Here is a 16,536-nt window from a genome sequence, read left to right on the forward strand (position 1 = left end):
GGACTGGGGGCAAGGTTTGTACTCAAGACTTTTCCTGGTACCCAGAAAAGACAATTCCTGGTGTCCTATCCTGGACCTGTCTATCCTAAACACATTTTTGGTAATCCTAAAATTCAAGATGCTAACTGTTCATCAGCTGCTTCCCATGCCAGGCAAAGATGCCTGGTTGGCAACACTGGATTTAAAGGAAGCCTACCTGCACATCCCAATAAGGGAATTGTGCAGAAGATACCTATGCTTCAGAGCATGCTACATGCAATATCAGTTCTCTGCACTGCCCTTTGGCTTATCTACTGCGCCCAGGGTATTCACAAAGTGCCTAGCTCCAGTCATTGCATTTTGTAGGCAAAGAAATATTCAGATGTACCCATACCTGGACAATTGTCTAATTCAGGCAGAAAGCCAGGGCATACTGTTAAAGCATCTGGCATTTGTAAAGAAATTGCTAAAGTCTCTGGGGTACACCATAAATGAAAAGAAATCGCATCTTGTACCCTGCCAACAAATTGTATTCCTGGGAGCAAGCTTGAATACAACTTCCCAGATGGCCTACCTCACGCAAGAGAAACAAGTTCATTTAACCGTCTACTTCAGACTACTGGCCATAAAGACCCAGCTATCTGCAAGGAAAATACTGCAAGCCTTGGGGTGCATGGCCTCTTGCATTCTGCTAATTCCATATCCAAGACTGCATATGAGGAAACTGCAATGGTATCTAAAAAGCCTATGTTGTCAACCTTCTCAGGATCTAGAATCAATGATTCCTATCATACCTTGCCTACAGATCGAGTTCCTTAGGTGGGCAGAGGCCTGCCACCAAAACAAGGGGCTACCATTCACTCTACCCCCTGCCGCCCAAACCCTAACAGACGCATCAGATTATGCATGGGGGGCTCACTTGGCAGTACATTCAGGACAAATGGACCCCAAATCAAATGCACCTGCATATCAATCAAAAAGAAATGTTAGCTGTACAGAATGCTCTGACAGCCTTCAAGGACCACATTCTTCCAGGACAGTTATTGGTAAAGGCAGACAACACCACTGTTATGTGGTACATAAATAAGCAGGGGGGAATCCACTCATACCCTCTCTGCAGACTAGCCATGGCACTGTGGAGCACAGCCTTGAGCTACCAAGTGCACCTACAGGCGCAATTCCTGCCAAGAAAGCTGAATACACTGGCAGACAACCTAAGCAGAAGTCTCATGGACTCAGATGAGTGGAAACTGGAACCAAAGATATTCAACATGTTGAGAAACAAATGGGGGGGCCCAGAGATAGACCTGTTTGCCTCTCCCCAGAACTACCAATTGGACAAATTCTGCACAAGGACTCCCCACAAACAAGCTTGGAAAGTGGGTGCCCTGTCCTTCACCTGGAAAAACCTATCAGTTTATGCCTTTCCCCCTCTGCCTCTCCTCTCCAAAGTACTACTAAAGATCAAACGGGACAAACCAAGGACACAATACTGATTGCACAAGACTGGCCATGCCAACACTGGTACCCCCTCTTGTGCAGTGTGTCACTGCTGCCACCATGGCACCTGCCTCCGATCCCTGCCCTGCTGTCCCAGCAGGAGGGCCAGATTCTGCACCCACAGCTTCAAACCCTGAACCTGGCAGCCTGGCTAATGACCTGATCTCTCTGTTACCATCCCTCAGTAAGCAAGTGATGGATGTCATTCTGGAGGCAATGAGGCCTAGTACTAGAAAATCCTATGCTGAAAAATGGAAAAAATTCTGTTCCTCGAGCCAGGCTCAAGGGATGGGCACAGCAGTGCCCAATTTACCCCATATTCTTCAATACTTAACTGAGATGCTCCAGAAGGGCCTTTCCTTTTCCTCCATCAAAGTTCATGCCTCAACCATTTCCGCTCAATACAGAACCACCCCTCTTCTCTCATCCACTGCAGAAGCAATTCCTCAGAGGGGCCAAAAACTTAAGACCACCCAGGAGAGCCCCTACTCCAGCCTGGGACCTTAACTTTGTATTGGAAAAGCTCACTCTACCTCCCTTTGAGCCAGCTGCAAATGCAGAGTTGAAATTCCTTTCTTGGAAAACAGCCTTCCTTCTAGCCATCACTTCAGCAAGAAGGGTGTCTGAATTACAGGCCGTCATGGCAGTGGAGCCTTTCATCATCTTTCATGCTGACAGGGTGTCCCTCAGGACCAATCCCTCCTTCATGCCCAAGGTGTGGTATCCAGTGTGGCCGTTAATCAGTCCATTCATTTGCCAACCTTTTTTTCTAATCCACAGAACAAAGGGGAACGAATACTGCACTCCTTGGACGTGCACAGACAACTTAGATTTTACTTGGAAATGACTAAACCTCAAAGGAAGTCTGAACTGCTGGTGGCATTTGCTGCAGGGGAAGAGGGAAGGCTATTTCAAAGCAAACCATTTCTAAGTGGATAGGCCATTGCATTCATTTCTGCTATAAACACCATGGAAAACCTATCCCACAGGGGATTAGACCTCTGGAGCAAGAAAAACTGATGTAATGGCATCAGCTGCATGCTTTATACCCCTGACTACCTGACGTCACGGAAAATGAGACAGCAACCGAAGCAGGACCCAAAACTTTGATAATCAGGCCAACTGAGGGCTACTGCAAGCAGATAACCCAAATGTGATGACTGCAACAGTGAATACTCTCGAACATCTACATTTATGGTAAGTGTACACAACTGTACTTTCTTTAGACTCTGGGCATTAATGGTCAGAATTTTGAGATATTTAGGGTTGTTGTTATTGGTGGTGGTAAGGGGAGATGGATTGTTACTGGTAGTAGGGCCTGGGTTGGGGTGTATGTCACCTGCTAACCATAGGCAGTTAGGGGGGAATTGGAGTAGGGCTATTGGTTTGCTCTTAGAAAATTGTGGGAGGTGCAGTATTGCTTTGGGCATGTGTTATTTTATTGAAGAGGGAAGAGGTTTTAGTTTGATAGAGTGAAGAGGGTTTGGTTGAATTGGAGAGGAGGATATAGTGTGGTAGTGGGATCTAGAGGAGAGAGGATGGGTGCTGGCAGTGATGGTGGAGGATAAGAAAGAAAGGGATAGTTTGGTAGAGTAGTAAGTGGTAGCATGGTATAAAGGAATTAGAAGAAGAATGGTGAGGGAGACAAGGATTTGAGACAGTAGAGGGGACATGGTATGATTAGGAATACGTAAGTAGTTGGATAGTGTGTGTGAAGAAAGAAGTTTAATGGTAGGGGACTGTGAGAGGGTAAGAGGGAGGAGTATAGAAAATGCTATGGGACTTTAAGGGTTAAAATGAGGGAGTGGGGTGATTAAGTATTAGAGGAATTGAAGGGGAGGGGATGAAGATGAGAGATGTACCTGGATTGGCTGAGTGTAGGGGGAGGGGGACCTGAGGTTAGAATAAGTGTAGGAGTAGCGGGGGCAGGTTAGGGGAGCGGAGTGAGCCCGAAGGGCGAATGGAGTGGGTAGAAGCAAAGGAGATTGCAGAGCCAATCTGTCTGGTCAGTACAGGAGAGTACAAATGCAAGGTAATGTGTAGGTAGGTTGCAGGTTTCCTTGCAATATTTCTCACTTGATTGCTTAGGGCTAGTAATTTAGTGAGATAGTAGGACTAACAGGGTAGTCTAGTGTGAAGTTACCAGTACTGCGGACCCCCAAGCAAAACACTATACTAAAAATCCCCATACATTAATGGGTTAGCTGTGAAAAGTAATTAACCTTGTCTCCGTTTTTTGAAAATAATAAACACGAGGGTAGCTGCTGGCGTTTCACAAGCAGCAGCAGTCCCTAGTGTTGAAAGCCTTTCCTATGGGGCGGATTGGGTAGGGAGAAACTGCAAGAGATTCCTAGGAAGAGGAGGAAAATATTGATGTAGATTAGGACAGTGCAGCAAGCATATTAACTCATTTCAATGTATTACTAGTTACAGTACAAACAGCTAAACCAAATCTTTAAGCAATAGAACAAATTCAGTGTGACTAATTGTTAGAGTGCAAACAGTTAAACCAATCTGCAAACACTAGAACAACAAATTTCCTCCCAGTCTATAAAATATACAATAGCAAAAGGCATTATGATAACAGATAGCAGGTGAGGAAACAAATAAAAAACGATCCTCAGCAAATAGTACTTCTCTGTGTACACGTGCAGAGTCAGGCCTCAGTAGTTTTAAAAGCCCCCTGATAAATTAGGCCATGCTTCTCTGTGCACACGTACAGAGTAAAACCTCAGTAGTTTAACAGGGCTGGAAAAGTCGTCTGTTACATCCCCAGCAGCACTACTAAAATGCCACGCTTCTCTTTGCACACATGGATTGGTGTTTGACTCTGAGGCAGTCGTTAATTAAACAGTACAATCCACTGCCTGTACAGGTGGATCTAAGATAGCAAAGACAGGAATATTCCTGAATAGTATTATACAATGTTCCTGTATTTTACTGCCCTATCCACTAAGGTACCCATGTAGTAACTACAAACAGTCTAGAAAAGCACTGGTAAAGCTTCTACCTTATTTGCAAACATTTAACAGTATCCTTGATAAATAGATATGCTAGCTGATGAATTTCCAATGCAAGATATACAAATACAGCACCTCAAACGAACTCAGCAGACACAACCAGTTTGTAAAGAAAGAGAAGTTCCGAATGGTCACTGTTCAGTCCATTCTTCCCTTCCTAGGGAAAGGCGAATGGGCTCCATAGATCTCAAGGACGTGTCCTGTCACATAAAGGTGAACAGACACTCCAGACATTACCTGCGTTTCCGGCTGGGAGCCAATCATTACCAGTTTCGAGCCCTGCCCTTTCATCTCACTACAGCCCCCAGAGTGTTCACCAAATGCATGGCAGTGGTCACAGCTCACCTGAGACATCTTGGATTCCAGGTGTTTCCATACCTAGACGATTGGCTCCTCACCGCTACCACCAGGCATCAGTTGACTCAGGCAACACAATACTCTCTGACACTCTGCCATCAATTAGGCATTACAATCAACTTCGAAAAGTCTGCCTTATTACCATCGCAGCATACCATTTTTATAGGAGCAGAATTAGATACCTCAACTACTACTCTACTTCTTCTCGAAAGAGACTCTTCTCCGCCAACACGTCAGCTCACTGGTGTCAAAAAACAAAGCTACAGCAGCAGGGGTCTTGAAGGTGTTAGGTTTGATGGTGGCAGCAATCCTGGCTATACCACTCGCAAGGATGCATATGCCAATTCTTCAATGGCTCCTCTTTGCTCAGTGGTCTTACCAGAAGCTACCGATGCACCACATGATTCTCATCACGGATTCTTGCAAGAGAGACCTTTGGTGGTGGTTGTAGTCTCTTCATGTCACAATCGGAAGACCCTTTGTCCCCCCCCCAGTAGCCACTGTGACCACGGATGCTTCCCTGAAAGGATGGGGGGGGCATTTTCAGGGAAAGACTGCCCAAGGCACATGGACAGATCAAGAATCACATCTGCACATCAATGTTCTAGAGTTGAGAGTGGTACTTCTGGTGTTGCAGTACTTTCAGGACTCTCTTCCTCTAGGAACTATTGCAATTCAGACGGACAACTTGTCAGTAGTCTGGTACTTGAACAAGCAAGGTGGAACCAAGTCTTACCCCTTTTGTCGAGAAGCCCTCAGGGTCTGGCAATGGGCTGTATTGTGTCAGCGTTTTCTGTTAGCAATGCACATCCCGGGGAAATCCAGCGTGATAGCGGACAAGCTAAGCAGGGCGATATTGCTCCCTCACGAGTGGTCTCTCAAACAACAGGTTGCGGAGTTGATTTTCTGCAAATAGGGCCAGCCTTGCTGTGACCTCTTTGCCAGCCACATCAGTTCAAAATGCAGAAGCTACTTTGCCCTAATACCACCTCCAGGTCATCCCCCGAGAGATGCACTTTTACATGATTGGCTCCCAGGTCTCCTTTATGCATTCCCACCCTTCCCATTAATACCCAGATTTTTACAGAAAGCAAAATCGCTGTGAAGGACTGTTATCCTCATAGCCCCCTACTGGCCTTGACAGATTAGGTTCCCGTTTCTCCACCATCATCTGTTGGAAGATCCATGGATCCTGGACCCAGTTCCGTACCTTCTGACGCACCCATCAGGGTACCTCCATCCTTCACTGCAGTCCCTGAATCTGACTGCTTGGCTAATCCACTTCGCCTAATTGCCAGGCTTCATTCAATTTTAGAAGATACAAGACAAATTCTCTTGTCTTCTCACAAGCCATCTACCAGGAAATTATACGGCAGTAAATGGAAAAGGCTCTCAATTTGGGCCAACACGCAGAAAATTTACCCTTTCCGAGCTCCGCTATCGTCCATTTTAGAATTCTTGACAAAGATTTTTAAGGAAGGGGCAGCAGCTGCTACAGTTTGAGTCCAGTTAGCTGCCATCTCAAATTTTCACCTTGGGTTTGGTGGCTCAAATGTTATGGGCCATAAATTATCCAAGACTTTTCTTAAAGGTGTTCTTCACATGAGACCTCCTGTCAAAATTCCCTCTTCTCCCTGGAATTTAAACTTTATGCTGTCTCAAATTATTCTTCCCCCTTTTGAACCAGCATTTTCTTGTGATCTCAAATATTTATCCTGGAAAACTATTTTTCTAATGGCCATTACTTCTGCCCGCAGAGTGTCAGAACTTCAAGCATTGTCTGTCAGATCACCTTACATGATTTTCCATGCTGATAGAGTGTCTGTCAGAACAAACCCCTCATTTTTACCTAAAGTATGTTCTGAACCAAATATCAGTCAGGTCATTGAGCTGCCAGTCTTTTTTTCCCAACCACTCTAACAAATTGGATTACATGCTGCACAAACTTGATGTACACAGACAACTCAGATTTTATCTTGACAGAACTAAGGATATTAGAAAATCAGATCAACTTTTTTTATCCTTCTCAGAAGCCAGAAAAGGCTGTCCAGTGGCTAAAACAACTGTATTTGAATGGTTATCAGATTGTATATCCTTTGTTTATGAGAATGTGAGCATGCCATTGACACACAAACCTAAGGCTCATTCTACCAGAGCCGTTTCTACGTCTTCTGCCTTACAAGCTAAATTGCCCCTTGACAATATTTGCGCTGCAGCCACTTGGTCTAAGCCTCATACCTTTATCACGCATTACAAAGTAGATAAGGCTTCCAGGGACAGATCTTCCTTTGGTTCCATGGTACTGAAGAATGTACTTCCATGAGCCACCCAAGATTGAGGGTGCTAGGGATGCTACCCATCAGTGAGAATAAATGGCGAGATTTAACAACTTCAAGTAAAGAAGTTATGTACTTACCATAACGTTCCATGTGAGTTGTTTATCTCTCCTTTATTCTCACGTCCCTCCCTCCTTCCCCCTCCTGGCTGACTGTTGACTTAGAGGCTAGTACCATCCTGGTTATTCAGTATTTCTTCTTCCCCTTCGGGAAGTGTTTCTTTGTAGAAATAAATAAAAGGTTATATATATTGTTACTCGCAGCAAACAAGATCTGAGGTAATTCCAGCAGTGCATTGTGGGATAAGGGACTTGGTCTCGAGCTGAGGGCAAACCTTGAGCTTTGCTATCAGCTGTGTCAGAGCCGAGGATCGGCTCCGAAGCCATCAGTGAGAATAAAGGCGAGATAAGCAACTCGCATGGAACGTTATGGTAAGTACATAGCTTCTTTTTTTCTGCCTTCTGATAGTTTCTTTATGCCACCTACTGAGTCACCGAGCTTCTTGGCTTCTTTGGAATTTACATTCCTTCCTTGTCTCACATTCCTGCTTTCTTCTGATGACTTCCTGGACTTCCGTCAGTTTTCCTCATTTCTGTAGCTGGTTTGGCCACATACTTGCTCCTTAATCCTCACACAGGCATTGCCATTCTTCTTCAACTAGACCTATTTCTTTCTGTTCTTGTCTTATAGGTTCATAGGTTCATAGGTTTATACTAGGCTATCTGCCCTAAGGCATTTATAAGCCTAGCCCAAATTTTTGTGGCTTACGCCACCCCTTATATGAAAAAATACTGTGCCCATTAGTTTGTTGTGCCTCTGTCCAGCAGTGACACAGAGATGATTCCCGGGGTAAACCTACGATCTCCCATCCACAGGTCAAGATTTCTCTTGAACAGAGCCAGCGAGGTGCTCTGCCTCACATGGACCGGGATTTTATTCCACAGCATAGGGAGTCTCTGAGTGATAAATCTATCCCTCCAGCACGTCCTATTTATGTCCGTGCTAAGATTTAAGTCGCTTGCTCTAGTGGTTTTGGTGGATTTGGATTTTTTGAGGTGGAGCATGTCCATTAATTCCGGGTTGGACATGGCCTTGTATGTCAGTCACATGTCACCTCTGAGCAGACAGTATGCGACTGAATAGAGCTGGAGTTTCTTCAATCTGGCAGCATATGACAGATTTTGGAGTCCCTTTATCCTTTTGGTGAGGAACTTTTGGGGTCTCTCCAATTGCTGCAGATGTCTGGTGAGATACATCCCGAATGGGGCATTGTACTCGATCATTGGTCTGATAAGTGAAGAGTACAGGGGAACAATGACTTCACTAGATCTGGATGTGAATCCCTTCATGATCAGGTGGGCAATGTAGAAGGTCTTTCTAACCACTTTAGCAACGTGAGTGTCAAAAGAAAGGCCACTGTCAACCTGGGTCCCCAGGTCCCTGATAACCTCTTCTGTGCTTAGTGGATTGCCACCTATATGGTAGCTTGGGGTTACCTTGTTTTTCCCGAAGGGTATGACTATACATTTTTTGGCGTTTAACTTCAGGCCATGGCTCTGGCACCAGCTATCTGTTTCCGTGAGTCCCTTCTGAAGGATATCCGTGTCCGATGCACTTTCCACTATGGCACCCAGTTTGCAGTCGTCTGCAAACTTTGTCAGCCAAAGTCCTCCCATGTTGGCCTGTACTTCTGAGAAGTAGATATGGTCTTGGGGTACTAGAGCTGAGGAATTTGTTGTATGATCTGTGCATTCAGTTTCCAGATCTTTGTTTCATTGGTAAGTCTGAGATGGGACCACTCAGCATTGTCCTTGTGGGAAGAACCCCACAGAGGACAAGCACGGGTAGAAGATGTTTAGAACAGTAGTTTACAATCACATTGTTTACACTTGATGTTGCTTATTCTATAGAGCAGCATGAAGTTGTCAACTTTTCTGCACAAGCCTTGTTAAAGAAAGACAACACCTTAGAAACTGTAGATTTAAATCATGTTAATGTAGCTTAAGCTTCACATATTTAACTCATTCACTCCAGTGGCTCAGGAAGTTTGCACTGTAACTTCCAGTGGGCAGAGCCTAAGCTTTTTGATAGTCAAATGATGTCCTCGCATTTCAAACAAATGTTCATTTCTCTGGAACCATAGGGGCTATGAAAGAAGTATAAATGGAAAACTTCAGCACAAACTGTTTTTATAGTGGTACTATTCTTTAGGTTCTAGGTCTTAAACCGAATTGTATAATTCACAGTAAACACAGTAAATTATATCTATAAAAATTAATATCATAAAAACAACAGGTAGCATCTATTTACCTGCAGTAGACAGTGGTCAAATATTAATGCAGTTGTTTGCTATTGTATAAAGTTTAAGATGAAACCCTTTAAACCTTGTGCATAGCATGGGTTTGGAATTATTGCTGCAAATATGAACAAGTAATATCTAACGCCTAGAGGTCTCAGTAGGAGTTAACTGCAGTTGTACCTGGAGGCATCCCTTGGATGTAATGAGTTAAGGAAACAAACTTCTGATTTAACATGAACTAAGCTGTTCAGATTGTCAGAAAAAAAATATTTCAAACAGTTGGTAATTCACTACTTCATGATCATGTTTTGTATGTCTGATTGTCTTTTTTTTTTTTTTTTTTTAGGTTTTATGTGTAATCAAGACCAAAGAAACAATGATGTAAAATCCATTAAAATGAACAGTGGATTCTGAATTTTCAGTAACAATATGGCACCTTTGGGGACAGCTGTCATTTTGTCTGTGTTGCAATACGGCATTTAATTGAAATTATGTCTGTGTAATCTTCATGAATGTGTTTTGGAATCACCTTGTCTCCTCCTTTTCCTGACTTCACTCATAATTACTTTACACTGAAAGTTGGATATTTATATGGTTTAATGAAAACCTCATCTCAGGAAAAGTGTGCAGTATTAATGCTGCTTTTACCTTTACAGCTGATCTTTAAAAAATATCCTTTTCTGATTTATGCAAAGTTATCTTACTAAAATGGATGATAACCTTAAGGAAACTGAAGAACTGCATGGGAGCTGTAATACTAATACAATCAATGTGAAAACTGAGAAGCAGGACACCAAGAATGGTTGTAATCAAAAAGATATCAGTAGAAGTACTGACAGTGGCGATGACCAAACAGATGATCAGGAACAAAGCTCTCTTGACTCTACTGCTAGATACTTGAGATCAGAAAATGATGATGAGTATGGATCAATTTTTTCACAGTACACTAGTACCCTTTATGATGTTGCAATGGAAGCTGTAACCCAAACACTTATTTCTAACAGAAATTTAAGTTCTCGAAAAAAATCTCCTGCGTGGAACCACTTCTTTATATCTCCAAGAGACAGTACTAAGGCAATATGCATGTACTGTATGAAAGAATTTAGCAGAGGAAAGAATGAGAAGGACTTGAGCACAAGTTGTCTAATGAGGCATGTACGACGAGCACACCCCTCTGTCCTTGATCAGGAAAATACTAATTCTTCAGGTACAGTTTATTCCTCTCCTCCATTATTGCCACTGTCGCAGCCATTCGACTCTGGAGATTTGAACCCTGGATCATCCCCTATCAATCCTAGCCAGAAAGTTGCATCTAAGTCATCATCACCAGAAGGAGCACTTGAAGAGTCTGTTCCTATGGTTTCTCCTGAGGAAAGTATAACTGAGGGACAAACATCTGAAAAACATACCAAAGAAGAAATCCCGGTAGTCTCTCCTGCACATTCCATTAATAACCACTGTGATGAAGTAGCAGAGAATAATTCTGAACGTGTTGTCCCAGCTACAAAGAATGTAGGTTCTAGAAGAAGATCAGCTGTTTGGAAGCACTTTTATTTATCTCCATTAGATAATTCTAAGGCAGTGTGTATACATTGCATGAACGAATTCAGCAGAGGAAAAAATGGAAAGGACCTTGGAACAAGTTGTTTGATAAGGCATATGTGGCGGGCACATCGTTCCATAGTTTTGCAAGAGAATGGTGGTGGTGCCAGCATACCACCACCCTACACTGCACCTCCTACCTTATTGCCTTCTTTACTACCTCCAGATTCTGGAGATGTGAATTGTGTTGCATCTTCTCCTGGTAAAATAGGAAAGGAACAGATATCTGTGTCCTCCTCTTCACCAGATAGATCTCCGGAAGAAATGGAGTGTAAACAACCATCGTCAGAAGCCACCATAGAAGAATGTGTAAGTTTGCCATCCTCTGAAGATGTAGGCAAGACTTCAGTGGTGGTGTCTACAGAAAAGAAAACTGAAGACTCCACTGCACTTGTTGCCTTTTCGGGCAAAGAATCTAACTCAGTTTTTCAGGAAAATAAGAAAATAATGAAGAGACTGAAGTCTGAAGTTTGGCATCATTTTTCATTATCCCCTATGGACAGTCTAAAGGCAATATGCAGATACTGTAGCTGTGTAATTAGTCGTGGGAAAAAAGGTGATGTGGGTACAAGTTGTTTAATGAGACATCTATATAGACGTCACCCTGATGTTATTGGAAACCAAAAATGCTTCATTGATACAAGTTTAGCAAATTCTCCGTATGCCACTTTAGCATCTACAGAGTCCGCATCTGTGAAAATGACAGAATTACCCAGTATGGTAGCAAGTGACAAGCAAATTGTGTTTCCTATTAGTAGTAAGAAAACCTCTAAACTGTGGAATCATTTTTCTATTTGCTCAGCTGACTCAACAAAAGTAGTATGCCTGCATTGTGGTCGTACTATCAGTAGGGGTAAAAAACCAACAAATCTTGGCACAAGTTGTTTATTGAGACATTTGCAGAGGTTCCACCTTAGTGTGCTTGAAAATAACGTCTCAGAGACTGTTTTATCTTCTACAGATCTACAAGTGCCACATAATACAGCTGCATCTGGGTCTGCAGCCTTTAATGACATAGATGAAAAATTCAGTGAGACTCACCCAGTTGCCAAAAAAATTACAAGTCTTGTGGCAGAAATGATTGCACTTGACCTTCAGCCTTTCTCATTTGTAAATAATGTTGGATTTAATAGATTGCTTGAATACTTGCAACCACAGTACTCTCTACCTTCATCATCATATTTTTCCAGAACTGCGATTCCAGAAATGTATGATAGTGTTAAGGAAATTATTGTTTCCCATCTGAAGGAAGCTGAAAGTGGAGTTATTCATTTTACAGCAGGGATATGGATGAGCAGCCAGACACGTGAGTATCTTACTCTTACTGCTCATTGGGTAGTTTTTGAATCTTCCTTTCGTCCACAAGGTGAAGATTGTCATTGTTCTGCACTTCTTAATGTGTCACAGATTGATTGTGATTACAACACTACTAGTATTCAAAAACAGTTGGATTATTTGTGGGAAACTTGGGTAACTTCATCTGGACTTGAAATAGGAATCACTGTAACTGATAATCAGAGTATAGGAAGGACTTTGAATGAAAGTGAACACTCAAGTGTTCAGTGTTTTGGGCATACCATTAATCTTATAGTAAATGAAGCCATTAAAAGTCAGAGAATGGTTCAGAATCTTCTTAGCATTGCAAGAAAAATTTGTGAGCGTGTTCATCGTTCTACAAAGGCTAAGGAGAAATTAGCAGAACTACAAAAGGAATATAATTTACCTCAACACCAGCTGATTCAGGATGTTCCATCTAAATGGAATACATCCTTTCATATGTTAGAACGCTTAATTGAACAGAAGCGAGCTATTGATGAGTTGTCTACTGAGTGCAACTTCAGGGAGTTGATAAGTTGTGATCAGTGGGAAGTTATGCAGTCTGTGTGCCATGCTTTAAAACCTTTTGAGGCAGCCAGCAGAGAAATGAACACACCCACAGCTGCACTCAGTCAAGTAATACCTATGATTCATATACTAAGTAGAAAAATTGATCTCTTGTTTGAAGAGACTATGGGTATAGACAATATGCTGAAATCATTAAAAGAAGCCATGGTAAGTAGACTATCTTCTACTCTTCATGATCCAAGATACATTTATGCTACACTTTTGGACCCTCGCTACAAAGCTTCACTGTTTTCAGAAGAAGAAGGTGAACAGTACAAACAAGATCTGATTAAGGAATTGGAAATATTAAATTCTACCTCAGAGGATGATAAAGCTCTTGTTTCTAACGGGTGTGATATAGAAGCAATACCATCCAAAATGTCTTTTAGTGGCACAGATGATCTCTGGTTATTTATGGCCAGCATTAGGCAATCAAAAGATACAAAAAAGAATGTTAAGTCACCAGAGGAAATTGTAGTTGCATACTTGGAGGAGGAAATAGTTGACCACAACTGTAATCCATTAACATACTGGAATTTAAAAAAGTCATCATGGCCAGCTCTAACCAGACTGGCAGTTAGATTTTTAGGTTGTCCTCCAAGTATTGTTCCTTCAGAAAGACTGTTCAATACAACTTACGAGAACAGCAGCCTCAGCCATTCAAGATTAATTTCAGAACATTTAGAGAAACTTATCTTTTTGAAAGTAAATCTCCCGTTGATATATTATCAGTATTGAATGTTGGTCAGTTTCTGATGAACTTCTGTCACTGAAGTACACTTTATCAGCCATATTTGTAAATGGATTTTTCTGCTCCATAGAGTGCCCATGTATGACATAGTAATCAGCCGAAAATACACAGTTTAATTTTAATACAGCTTTAGTTTTAATGTCTACATGTGCCTTAATTTTTCTCTAGGCCAAGGTGTATATATTTCTTAGGGGGTGTATCACTAGGAATAGTATGCCTCAATCTAATGTGATCATGTATGTTTCCTATGTATTATTTCTCGACTGTAAATATTTATGTAAAAAGCACAGCATTTGGTTTGTTTAGAATAATAGATGTATACAGTTTTTATTCTGTAGATTTTCTTTTAAGTATTTGTGCAAATGTTAACCTGAATACTGTGCATTCGGTATTGTTACCTTTTTAAATACATTGAACACATTTTGTACATAAGAAACAGATGAACTAAAAAGTATGTATTAACTGATGGTCTGCATTCAGGCTGTTTTATGCTTTACCCCAGACTTTTTGACCTGCAGTACATTACCTTGTATGGTTGCACAATTTTTTTATAGTTACGTGAAAGTTGTAAGTTTACATGGCCCATTCCTGCAATAAGTATAAGAAAAAGAGTAGTTGTATAAAGATCATTTTCTCTGTCAGTTGCACAGCACCACTCAGTGCATATGAAATGTTTCTCCAGCACTTTAGTTTATATTGGCCTTAGGGAAACTGCTTTATTAGCGATAAAAATGTATGAATTCTTCCATCCCACCACTAGTATAGTAAGCGCTTGGAGATTTGTTTTTGTGTGCTATGTGGAGTAAAAAAAAAAAAAAACAGGATATCAGTATAAATAAAGTGGTGCCAGACTTTCTTTTTAAACTGGACTTGTTTTTCACATTGTGTTTGTTTTGAAAACGTTTCTCTTATGTAAAGAAAAAAAACAAGAACCGTTTTCCTTCTGGTTAGTTTTATTGTCTGTATAGATGGAACACAACTTTAGTGTTTGGATATATTTTTATATATTTTTCAGAACATTTGCAACACAACTACACATGTTAATTTAGTGAGAAGGGCATACTAAAAAAATGTTACCTCCAGAATTGCCTAGCTTTGTATGCTTCACGCACAGTTGTGAATATTGATTGTGCATAACCATTTTGTCATCAGATGTATATTTCAAGAGGTTTAGTTACTTTATAGTGGGGACTGTAAACAGATTTTTTAAGTTGATGAAAATCAAGATTGCTGTAGTTACATAAAGATATTGTCCCTGTGCCTAACGCTGCTTTATATTAAATGTAAATATATATTGTTGAAGGACAGTCATTGCAACATTCTTGCCATCATGATTTTGTCAGAGTGAATTTTCAAGAATTTAAAGAGCTTGCTTGCACTAACAACACTAAGCATTATTGTTGTCTTCATCTAGTTCCTTTTTTAGAATGTTTTTGTCTATTAATCTGTGCAAAGACCAATAATATACATATATATATATGCGTGTGTGTATGTGTATATGTATATATACACGTGTGCACATATCTACTGGTTTTTCATTTTTAGTATCCCAACTGTTTGACGTTAATTGTTGTTGCAGGTTTCCACAACCATAACTTAAATTGACTATGTCAGATTCTTTTACTTCAAATTGCCTTTACATTAAAATATGTAGTAAGCAGTTCAAAAACTGTTGCTTTGACTAGCTGTTTATCGGACTTTTTTTTTTTCAATTAAGTGCAGAAAATGGCTGCCATTCATGTTGGTGTCGCATGAAAACCTTATCCACTTCCATTGAGTTATTTTAGTGCTGGAAACGTTTTCAGCATATTTTCACTTCTTATTAATGTCTTTGCACTCTAGTAAATTGGAGTGGCTGCATGTTTTGAGAATACTGCCTGGTTCAGGACCTATTAAATGAGAGTTTATCTTGGATTTAAAACAAGATTGTGTGTTTAAGTACCTTGTTAGCCCTTTTATATACAAAGAAGTAAAAACCAAGAAACAGTAATTCTAAAAAAGAAAAAAAAATGTGAACAGCTATATAATGTGACACATTACCATATGAAGGAATTTATTTTGAACCCATTTTCTGTCCCATAGTTTTTTATGTACTAGCATTACCTCATATGTTAATTTTAAAATGTGCTGTTTAACTTTTTCGTTTTCAGCTGGATTGCATCTTATTCTGTAAGACGAACCAACAGAATGTTGCCTAACATCTTGGAAAATGTACGTTGAGTAAGCTGTTGGAACATTTCACTTGCATATAAGTATCACTCCAGTTTATCCTGTCTGTCCGATTGTACTTCTGAAAATAAAAATTCTTAGCAGATCTGATCTGACCATTTTGTTAACGCACCTAGCATTGTGCTGATGTTCTTCATGTTTCACTGTTGCAGTCATCACCTGTGGATTATCCCTGCTGTGGTAGCCCTCGGCCGGCTGCATACCAGAGTCTATGTTTTTCTGCGTCAGCTGCTGTCGCTTGCTGCCGGATGTCAGGTCATCAGTGCTATAAAGGAAGGCAGCTGATGCCATTACATCAGTATTTCTTGCCGTGGAGCCTGTAGCAGAAGCAGTTCGCAAGTGTGCCGGTCGGTCGCTACCAGAGTTTGAATTAGAGCTGAAAACGTCTAAAGCTAAGTACCCCATTGGGAATCCTTTTTTCTTGCACTAACCAATGTCGGAAAAAGTTAACAATGGTCTCCCCTATGGAAAGCAAGTACCACACCGAGACTTCCATTCATACTGCATCACTTGTTTAGGCCCAGACCACAACGTCCCCCATTGCCGGTTCTGTGCCCTCTTTAACGTGAGAACCATTCG

The 16,536-nt window shown here is 41.2% G+C and overlaps 1 protein-coding gene across 2 annotated transcripts in view; it reads left to right on the forward strand.

Moving 5' to 3' along the window:
- ZBED4 (zinc finger BED-type containing 4) overlaps positions 1-16,042 on the forward strand; it is a 457,399-nt gene extending 441,357 nt beyond the window's left edge. For both annotated transcript variants that reach the window (XM_044066974.1, XM_044066973.1), the window contains one exon: positions 9,838-16,042. In XM_044066974.1, coding sequence (XP_043922909.1) covers positions 10,179-13,715 — 3,537 coding nt within the window. In that variant the 5' untranslated portion in view covers positions 9,838-10,178 and the 3' untranslated portion in view covers positions 13,716-16,042. The remainder of the gene's footprint in view (positions 1-9,837) is intronic.
- The last annotated feature ends 494 nt before the right edge of the window (positions 16,043-16,536 follow it).

The sequence above is a fragment of the Protopterus annectens genome, chromosome 3.part1 (genome assembly GCF_019279795.1).
Source record: "Protopterus annectens isolate FY-2018-M chromosome 3.part1, PAN1.0, whole genome shotgun sequence".
In the NCBI taxonomy this organism is placed as follows: domain Eukaryota; kingdom Metazoa; phylum Chordata; order Ceratodontiformes; family Protopteridae; genus Protopterus; species Protopterus annectens.